The 10,956-nt window shown below is 35.1% G+C and overlaps 2 protein-coding genes across 2 annotated transcripts in view; one reads left to right on the forward strand and one right to left on the reverse strand.

Moving 5' to 3' along the window:
* Positions 1–4,806, forward strand: part of LOC107716438 (G-protein coupled receptor 126-like) — a 40,342-nt gene extending 35,536 nt beyond the window's left edge. Inside the window, exons 30-31 of the mRNA XM_016522892.1 lie at positions 279–431; positions 3,682–4,806. Coding sequence (XP_016378378.1) covers positions 279–431; positions 3,682–3,863 — 335 coding nt within the window. The 3' untranslated portion in view covers positions 3,864–4,806. The remainder of the gene's footprint in view (positions 1–278; positions 432–3,681) is intronic.
* Positions 4,807–6,049: 1,243 nt separating this feature from the next.
* Positions 6,050–10,956, reverse strand: part of LOC107717067 (endothelin-1-like) — a 5,049-nt gene continuing 142 nt past the window's right edge. The window contains exons 2-4 of the mRNA XM_016523710.1: positions 7,738–7,879; positions 7,131–7,259; positions 6,050–6,520 (exon numbers count right to left, since the gene is read on the reverse strand). Of these exons, the coding sequence (XP_016379196.1) occupies positions 6,412–6,520; positions 7,131–7,259; positions 7,738–7,879 (380 nt within the window). The 3' untranslated portion in view covers positions 6,050–6,411. The remainder of the gene's footprint in view (positions 6,521–7,130; positions 7,260–7,737; positions 7,880–10,956) is intronic.

Here is a 10,956-nt window from a genome sequence, read left to right on the forward strand (position 1 = left end):
CTTTTCTCAACACTCCTCAGCGCTGAAAGTGAACACTCGATGGTGATTGGCTAATTTTTGTTTACCAACGAAGGCACGAGAGTTCACCTCTCCCCCGGCCTCCCACGCGGTTGCAATTACATCAGCAGATTCGGCACATTCGCTATAGAAAAGCGGCGCTACCGTAGTTATCTGAATTTCCTGGGTTTTTCTTATGCTGTATCTTTATGCATGGGATTCACCTGTGTGGTAAAAGTTAACTGGTATATATAAATAACATTTAACCATTTTTTTTGCAGACTGGAGCAAGACTGCCACTAATAATACCAAGAAAGTGAGTTCCGATAACCTGGGAAAATCCCTCTCCTCCAGTTCCTTTGGCTCCACTACAGCCAACTGGACGTCTAAAGCCAAAGCCACACTAAACCCCTTTGCCAGGCACAGTAATGCAGGTAAGCGTAAAAGTAATGATGTGGATTGCTTAGGCCACAGTTGTTGGTTTACATTAACCCTTTGATGCATGAGCCATTACATTCAAACAAGGGTAAAAAAAATCGTAAAGTTTCTTCTTACTTCAACTCAAGAACTGGCAATATATAAGCGAAATAGGTCATTTTTAAAACTAATAACCTACAAAAAATGATTATGAAATGAATAGGCCAACTAAACCCAAATATGCTCATAATAATGCATAGTGTCCACTGTGATAGACAAAAATATATTAGTACATATATTTATTATTACATATATTTTATTGAGCACCAATTGAGAATTAGAATGATTTTTATAGTATAATGTGACACTGAAATAAAAATAGAAAAGTTATTTTAAATTGTAATATTATTTCACAATATTGCTTCACATTTTTAGCTTAAAAAAAATACTGCCCTGGTAAGCATAAGAGACTTCTAAGAAAAGAAAACATCTTACCGACCCCAAACTTTTGATCAGTAGTGTACATGAATGATTAAAAATAGCCTTTAAAGATCTGTCCCCTAGCAAATATCATGCATCAAAGGGTTAAGATTCAAACTCTCAGTAATATATTGCTTTGATGTGTAATGCTTGACTATTTTTAATAAGCATATTGTCCTTCATGCCTTGTGTTATTTTGTGCTTTGCTCTACTGTGTTACTTTTTGTGTGACTGTACATCTGGACTCAGTGGTGCTGTGTGTCTGTATTTATGTTTGTGGTATAGATAGTACCCTGCAATAATGCCATGGAGAGACTTCCTGAGGTAAATCCATGCAAGCCAGCTTGAGTTCAAACTGCTTTCCTCTATTCATGTGATCAGCTTCCCCTGTTGGGATAGACTGAATTCAATCCAGCGGCCCTAGACATAATATCTAGTCTAACTCACTCCTAACACATCAATGCTTCTTTTTGAGCCTCCAAAACAGTCCTTAATATGACATTCCCTTTTTGGAAACATTAGGCATCTGTTGTGATGTTTTATGGTGGAATAATTGCCTGTTGGATTGAATCCAAGTTGTGGAGTGACATTCAAGAACTAGAAAGCACACTGCTGCTGGTTGTCATTGTCAGTTAAATAGCAAATAAAGTTGCTAGCACAGTGAGTGTTGCAATACAAGGAAACACCTCAATCCGAATAAATATGTAATAATAGGTTATAGACTTGACTCCCACCCAGTCTCAGACATTGACAAGCTTTAGTGTCTTTTAGGAGTTCTGAATGTCATTTTCACTCTGTTTGACACTAATGTTTCTCACGGTGGGCTGTTTTAATTTGTCTCCTTTGTTTTGTTCTTTTTTCTTTTCGTTTGGCAGTGTTAATGTTCCCACTGGAGGAAATACACAGCTTGCACTGCTGACACTAAAATATATAAAACCATACACAGTAAACACTTCATCCCCACAGCAGGATCACTCTACATGCAGAGGATAGATTATATGCACTTGCTGTATTAGACTAATAATGCACTTAACATCAGAGATACTGTCATGCACAGCAGAGTTTTGTCATTGTAGAATTCTGAGACATTTAGGATTTAAGAGTTGTAGACTTGTTATGTTTGCATATATGATGAGATGAAGGGAATACTGTGCTGGTCATTACACTGAATTGAGCAAAATTGCATAATTTATCTAAAAATACAGTCTTCAAAAGTTCACATAGTATATTAAGTCATTGTAATGTGCATGGTTTAGATTTTTACTTAATCAACAATACAATTAATTACAATTGATTTCTTTCTTTCTAGTGAAAGAATTGAATCAAAGTATATTATAGAATCAGTGTTTTATTTATATTTTTATTATATTTAACTTTTTGTTTCTATTTTTCTTGCTATTTTTATTAGAAAGAAGGATTTTTTGTCAATATTTTATTTTTTTATTTTTTTTGGCCGTTATTACACATTATGTGTATTGTGAAATAATCTTTGCTATTATATTGACCCCTTTGTTTTGATTAGTTTATTCTGTCTTTCTATTTAATAAAGCAAATAAATGAATTAGATGTATTAAAGAAAAAATGTATAATTTTACAAATGTCAAATTTTTTTGTTTTGTTTCTATTTTTACTGTTATGTTCTTGCACCCCCTAGTGAAGGGAAAATCCTATTTCCCAATTTTTTTTTGTTTTTTTTGTTCTAGATCAATTACAACTGACAGTATGTTAATTTATGATTTTGACCATATGACTTGTTTGTGACCCTGGACCACAAAACCTGAAATTGAGATTTATGTATCATCTGAAAGCTGAATAAATAAGCTTCCCATTGATGTTTGGTTTGTTAGGATAGGACAATATTTGGCCGAGATACAACTATTTGAAAATCTGGAATCTGAGGGCGCAGAAAAAATCAAAATACTGAGAAAATCGCCTTTAAAGTTGTCCAAATGAAGTTTTTAGCAATGCATATTACTAATCAAAAATTAAGTTTTAATATATTTACAGTAGGAAATTAACAAAATATATTCATGGAACATGATCTTTGCTTAATGTCCTAATGATTTTTGGCATAAAAGAAAAATCAATAATTTTGACCCATACAATGTATTTTTGGCTTTTGCTATAAATATACCCCAGCGACTTAAGGTTGTGTGGTCCAAAAACTATTTTTGTAGGTTTGTTTGTGTGTTTGCCAGTATTACACAATATGTGTATTGTGAAATAATATTTATTTTTATACTGAGACCTTTGTTTTAGTGAAATTTCTAACATGGTACATGGGAGCATAAGTCCGAAATGCCAAAAGTGTGCTTCAATTTTTGTGTTATTCTGTAGGTTAGCACCTTTCTGGAGCCTCACAATAGGGCATGATACGCTGTTCAATTTAATGCACATTAAAAAGCAATCACTGCACACACAAAAAAAATGACAAAAGTATAGTGCTATAGAAGGGGGCTGAAGGTGCATGTGTGCATTGGAATGTTTTGCCTAAGAATGCACAAAGGCATGGAAATTCAACAGAATAGCACGAACAAATAACGACTCACGCTTATATATTTGAATGAACTGGAAACTAATATGATCAAACTGTCAAAGTATTGACAAAACAGTCCTGTTTCTTTTGAAGTAGCCAATACTGTATGTTTAAAAAATAGTTTAAATTGGGTGCCATTTGTCATCAACATCTTGAATGCATGTGTATAGATACTTTTCCATCAATACTTGCTTTTCCTAAATCTCACTATACTATATAAGTATATTCCCTAATATGTGGCATATTTGCAGGTAAAAGTTTCTCCAATCAGAGCAGTCCCAAATGCAGCCCTTCCGACGGAGAGGCTTCCTCGTCCATCCTCCCCGTCCACCAGGTCCTGGACAAGGTAAAGGGCTACTGTTCCGTGCGCTCGGACAACTTCTACAAAAACATTATCATGTCAGACAGCTTTAGCAATAGCACTAAATTCTAGTGAGAGGAGGCTGAGACGGAGCCCTGTTCTGTACGTCCCACAGACTTACCTTGTGTGTAAAGACTATGCTACATTTTGAGTTAACCTTCCAAGCCCTTCCACCCTCCCCGACTGGAGTAGAGAAACGCATAACCTTGTAGAGAGGGCAAGCTATGAAAGTGTGGAATTGACATACTGTGATATTCAGCTTATAGTGACTATGTGATCTGTAAATATTCATAATATATTTTACTATTTGTGCTTTTTCTATTTTCGGTTTTGAATACTTTTTTTGCACATTACTTTGGTTTTTGTTTTTGTATATATAAATGCATAAATGCTTGCTACGGCAGAAAAAATGGGACCATTTCACAACCAAAGACTGACTGACTAACATGAGGAGTACTAGTTAGTTCCTCAGAATGGGACTGAAAGAACAAATACGGTTGGAGCTTGAATTTTCATGCTTGTGAATTTTGCCTTGGTTTAGCTTTCTTTACTTTAAGTACATTTTCACTGTAAATTAGTGAACCTTTAATACTTTTATTTTGTCATTATTTAAATTCTCTCTATTTTAGTCTTCACATGATCTACTACTGATTAACATGTTACAGAAAATGTTGTTTTTTTTTACAGTGTGATCCTTGTTCAGTTGTTTCAGTGCATAGTTTCATAAAACTGCTCTAACAGAAGGGCAGAACATTGAGATCAGTCCTCTGCTATTTGACGATGGAATGAAAAACAACAGCTATACACCAAATCTAACATGTTCAGATCTTCCTGTTGCTGTAGTTTAATGACTTTGTTGTTTTGACTTGGTATTTATTTTAAATGCTTTTAAGAGATTTCTATGCTTCATTGAAGAAAATGTCAGCCGAGGAAATGCTTACCGAGGGCTATTCAGTTTGCTCTGGTCATCAGTGTAGATCATCATTGTATAGTGATCATGGATGCTTTATGAAAATGTGACATCCTGCATATTAAATGCACTTAAAACATCTTGTCATTCTTATTTGTTTGAATAGTAACAATTTTCTGCTTCTGGTGGAAAATCTGAAATATTAGGGATGCCTCAGAAATTTTGTGTCTGTATTCCCAGCTAACAAGCTAATATGTTCTTCTAAAACTGAACGTTTTACTAACATTCCCATTAAGTTATAGATCTGTTATTTCTAAATGTTTTGATCGTTCCGTTTTTTTTGGGAACCAAATACTAATGTTAGGGGAACGTTCCGTGTTTTCTGGGTTGTTATAGGCCTAAGTGAAAATCGCATATACTGTAATGTAGAGCAAGAGTTTTGGAAATCAAATTTTCTGTCAAAACAATTTCATATTTCCTGTTTGTTTAATATGTTCTTCCCAAACAATATTAAAAAGGTAGCCTAATTAAATATCATGATACAGTAAATTGCGATTTATATATGGTATGTGATGTAGCCATATCTTGATAATCTGTTTTTAGCTGACTTTAAAGGGGTCATATGATGCGATTTCAATTTTTCCTTTCTCTTTGGAGTGTTACAAGCTCTTGGTGCATAAAGAAGATCTGTAAAGTTGCAAAGACTAAAGTCTCAAATCCAAAGAGATATTCTTTATTCATAAACACATTGCATTACAGAAAATAATGTTCTTTTTAGCAATGTCATATGACCACTTTAATCATTTGTTGGGTTTTGTCAGGGTGTTTCCCAGAACCTAACAATGTGGTTAGTGGCTGGCTCAATGCGTTTGACTGAAACAGGGGGGACAGGAATAGAGAGTGTTTGTTCCTTTGTCCCGGTAGTATATGAGAGCGCCACAAATTCCTTCCAGAAGTTTCTTGTGAAAACCTTCCTGTGAGGTAAACCAGCATTCCTGATGATGCCAAAAATGAATGGAGATAAATAGCCGGCCTTATATAAAGATGTAGGCCCACTACTATACACAATAACTGCATAGTTGATCCTTCAATATGTGATCACTCAGAAACCAGATCAACTAACAATATTAGTTTACACCAGAAAGGCTTTACACATCACCTCATGGAAAACAACAACAGCAAAAGAAAGGGCGAGTGCAGCTATTCAGAAAATTGCTAGCCTCTAGCACTGTGGAAACATTTAGCTTTGCCATTACCCTCTCCCATGATGAGACTCCTGTTTGATCTCCGGGCACAATGACAGTTTTATCGGTTTCTCTCACACTATACCTCTCTGATAAACAAAGTTCCCATAAGCCGCTATTGTTCTCAATAAATATCCAAATGTACTCACTATACGCAAAATTGGAAACATCAAACAATATATATTACACGTCAATAAGAAGCAATACAGTTTTACAGTATTCTACAAAATACTGACAGTTAAATAATATACAGTATCACTCCTATTTGCTTCATGTACTGTCACTATTGAGATGCTAGCATTTCATGACAAGCCAAAGTAATAGAAATGATAGTGTCTAATAGTGTACTACGTAAACAAGTCACAGCTCACATATTCAGACACATGGCCAGACTTGCTGCCCAAATAGTAATAATATACTATTATTACAATTACGAAGTTACTACGTAGCTTTTTTTCCATTTCTCTCAGGTTGTTTGTATTGGATTGTGCCGCCTCGGTCTCTGGGGCAATCTAGACTTGTATTGTTCTTTGTAGTTTCTGGGATGGTACCTTTTGACTGAGGCATTTTCATCTCTGCAAAAGAATACCAAGTAGTGCATCAGTAAAACAATCCAGCTGCCACAATGTGTGTCAAATACAGTGAATTTAATAATGACACTTGAAGTTATTTTCTGCTTAACTTCCACTCTTTCTTTACTTATTAGCCTTACTGTCATTGTAGGTACAGTAAGTTTGTAAGCAATTTTTCCATCATTGCAAGTTTGAACTATTAACAAAGTTTAAAAATCCAGAAAGTAACCACAACCAAAATTATATACTGCAGCCGCACTCCATCATGTGAAAAAATAAGTTTCACCGATGACTAGGTTTTTGTTTATTTTATTTGCCTTTTCACATTAGAATAACTATTCAGTTCATTCATTAGATTAGAAATTGGTTCAATTGTCTGAGAAATCAAATTTTATCCACCAATAGATTTAAACTGCTTGTCTGATTAGTGGAGAGGTATTTATTATTAGTATTAGTATTATTATTCATTAACAAACATCCACAATTTAATTTACACAAGATAGAAATGAAATTAAAACTTCTTACAATCTTTCTTTTGATAATGTCCTAATTCTAAGCATAAACTGGATGCCAGAATTATCTTTACCAAAGGGCAACTTATAATGACACTCACTCTTGCTGGAGATCCAAGTAAGAGCAAAACCGCAAACACTTTGTATCTCTCTTGTCTGCGCAATGGCATCGCTCCACACCTCGTCTTAGACGCATTTGGAGTGAGCCCACGCCATAGGGAATGACCTGACTGAAAGAGAACAGTGAATATTTTATCTAACCTATCAATTTGTAATATAGATTTTAATAATCAAATTTAATAAATAATTCATTTCATTCAGTCAACAACTGTACATATATATATATATGTATATAAATATGTATATATGTTTTTGTGCATAATATAGAACTCTTTTCAAAATCATGAACAGAAACGAAAGCCTTGTGCTTCTTTGAATTTGAATTTTGGCCAGGATTCACTTCCCGAGAGCCAGACCCTCAATCTTTGGTTTCTGGGTTGTTTTTCACCAAAGGCAGTCTGCCCGTCCTCAGGTCTCCATGCGTGAGCCACATTAATGAGACCACACACTTAAATACAACCAGATACGTGCTTTCAGAGTGTACAGGTTACCAGCATCAGTCCCCAACAGATCTCAACCTCCATTTCTCTCTTCTTTACTCAATGTATTGTTCAAATACATACACAAATCAATGTTTGGGTGTTGTACCTGGGTGTATCGACCCATACGATTCCTATGTGGCAAAAGTACACACATTCTTTGTCCTTCAGGTTTTCACAGGAGCAGCGTCGTTCACGACGGTGAATTTGTGGAGTAGCATTCACAGATGGACTTCTGTTTGCATGGGACCCTGGGACACACAGATACAAAGAAAAGAACTTGTTACAAAAAGATAACGGTACAAAAGATGTACCATTTTTTTTATATATATATATCTATTCTATTCATTAAAGAATCCTAAAACTTTAATAGTGATGGGAAATGTTTTTGAGCACCAAAACAGTATATTAGAATGATTTCTGTAGGATCATGCGACTCTGAAGACTGGATTAATTGCTGCTGAAAATTAAACTTTTCCATCACAGAAATAAATTACATTTTAAAATATATTAAAATAGAAAACAGCTAATTTAAATTGTAATAATATTTCAAAATTTTTACTATATTTTTAATTAAATAATTATCTTAATAGTTGCAGTAAAAAATGGGGTAACACTATGAATACAGCCTTCAAAATGCTGAATTACAGCTAATTCACAGATTCCTGGCTAATATTTTCATGTTACCCGAAGCCTAAGTCTTTTTGCTTTGATGCGTTACACCTGAAACAAAACCTCAAAATTTGTCAAACTATTAGTCTTCACTTGATGATGTTAGACATAACATGTCTAAGCTGTTGCTGCTGACTAAACATTTCAGCAGTGTTGTGTCTTCGAGGTCCACTTTGTTTTAATCCTGAAGATTCCCATACAAATCCAGTTTTCATGTAGTTGACAAAAGAATAAAAATGAGAAAAAAAAAAGCTAAAAACAAAACGGCTTATGGTTCAGCTTCATTAAGGTTGTGGTGAATGAAAATCCAAGTGGCCCATGTGGGCCATGTTTAAAGAAGACAGCAAATACGAATCTGTGGCCAACCACATTTTATGCCTCTAGGATTCCAGCAGCGCATGTAGATGCTACAAAGCAAACCACCACTACAGCTTCCGATGGTTGGGGTTTTAAAAGTTGAATCGAAAACAGATCTCGCAGTCATCTGCAACATGGTAAGTCTTCAACAGACAAACAAATCTCAAAGGAAAAGACAAAAGAACAAGTACGTTGGTATTTACATAAAGGTACTTTTAAAGAATAGTGCCTACCATGGTACTTTCAATTGCCGGAAAAGTTAGAAGTTAAATTCTTTCATGAAGTAGGAACTGAGGTTGCAAGATGTCTCTGAGTTTTGCACAGGATACATGGAAAGGGGTATAAGCAGGACCCCAGGAACCGGAATGACTTCTAAGGTGCTCAGTCAAGCGAACAGGGCCTGAGGCTGTAAGGCTTTATAGAAGAGGATGCAATTGCATGCCCAGGTCTAGTGGAAAGTGATCTGGGAGTGATCACTGTGATCCATCACTATAACAAGGCTATGGGGGTCTAACTATTGAAGTTTGATGTGGAATACACAACAAATGGTCTAACTTTTGTTTTGAGGCTGGAAATCAGTTGTCATCCATGTCCTGAAGGCGTCAGTTGAGGTTTCCCGGTGAAGCATTGGGGTTAGTTTTCATATATCAGGTAAGGATAATTAATCCACAGAGAGGAGCTCAGATGTGGAACTTGGAATTTGTTACAAATCCATTGGAATGTCTGTTTAAAAATGCCTGACATAATTCACATATATCATCCTACCCTAAATCGTGAGAAAGATGATCAGGAAACGTTTTCTTCATCCCTTTAATATTTAATCAGGCTAGACTTCACTAACTCAATACTGGTATGATACTAGATGTGAAACCTAAGGCGAGTTCTGTAGCACCTCGGGACAGTTTGTTTTCTCAAGAAAGAATTAATTTTGTGACCCATGCCCTGAGGAGAGAGAGGACTGCCAAGTTGGATCAGTGCAGAATTGTAAAAGACAAGCAAGGGATTACATAAATTCAGAACCACCAACAGTGAACCAGGCTTTCTCACCTGAAGAAACAGCAACAGGTTTTCTGTTGTTAGCATTAACATGTTAGCGATATAATGTAAACATTTACTAATCCCAAGTAGTTTGATTGTTATTAAAATTAAAAGCTGTTACATTTACAGTCCTCTGGGAGACTGGCCTTGAAACTCGAAACTACTGAGGAAAATGGTACTGTATTCCCAGCAATTAACTGCAATAATAATTCTTTGCTATACAGTTAATTATCCTAGCCTAATAACCTGGAGTTTTGCACTACATACATCCAATACTGCAACTAAAGAGCTCAACAACAAACCTTTCTGCTATGGTAAAAAAAAATTGTGAGCCAACTTGGAACCATGTCAATTGATTCAAGAAAATTTCCCTTGTAAAACAAACAAAGAAATGATCACAGTCAAAGTGTCTGAAATTTCTCATCGCTTGAACTACTGTTTACAGAGACGGCTTGCACTGGCTATGAACTCTGCACGCTACTAAAATTAAGCCTACCCACAGCGCAAAAGCTACACCATTCTGAGGCAACTGTCGCTGCTTTTGCTGCACGATGAGAGAAGTTACGTTCTGTGGTCCATAGAAGTGGTAGGAGATGGCCTACACATGGGGAATTTACACACTTACATGCTCAAACCAAATGGCTCAAGCAGCATTTTACGCCACATTTAACCCTAACTCAAGCTAGTTCAATCAGATATTGCATGACTAACTGCATATTGTGACTGGTGTTATTAAAAAACCAGTTGATAATAGAAATCTATCAAAAAATGTCAGTTAATTGCAACATAAAATAAAATACCAGGTATTCCATCCAAAATTGAAATTGTCAAAATTTACTCAACCCTATGGCGTTCCAAACTTTGTATGAATTTATGTCTTCTGTGAAACACAAAAGAAGATATTTTTGAAGAATATTGGTAACCAGTTCTCAAAATATGTTCTTTTATGTTTCATAGAGGAAAGGAAGTCATACAGGCATGGAACACATGAGGGTGGGTAAACTATTTTCTTTAAACATTAACAGCAATTAGTTAATGTTTGCTAAACATATGTATTTTTAATATGTAAATTTGATGTAAAAATAGAGAGAGAATCTGATAATGAAATTTTAACAGAATTGGCTTTTGCTAGATAAAATCTTATGTAAACTAGATTAGCATTTTTTCAAGTTCAAGATTTGAACAGAAAGCCAAAATGATATATATATACACACACACACACACACACACACACACACACATATATATATATATATATATA

Source organism: Sinocyclocheilus rhinocerous, unplaced genomic scaffold (genome assembly GCF_001515625.1).
Source record: "Sinocyclocheilus rhinocerous isolate Xijiao unplaced genomic scaffold, SAMN03320098_v1.1 scaffold1874, whole genome shotgun sequence".
In the NCBI taxonomy this organism is placed as follows: Eukaryota; Metazoa; Chordata; class Actinopteri; order Cypriniformes; family Cyprinidae; genus Sinocyclocheilus; species Sinocyclocheilus rhinocerous.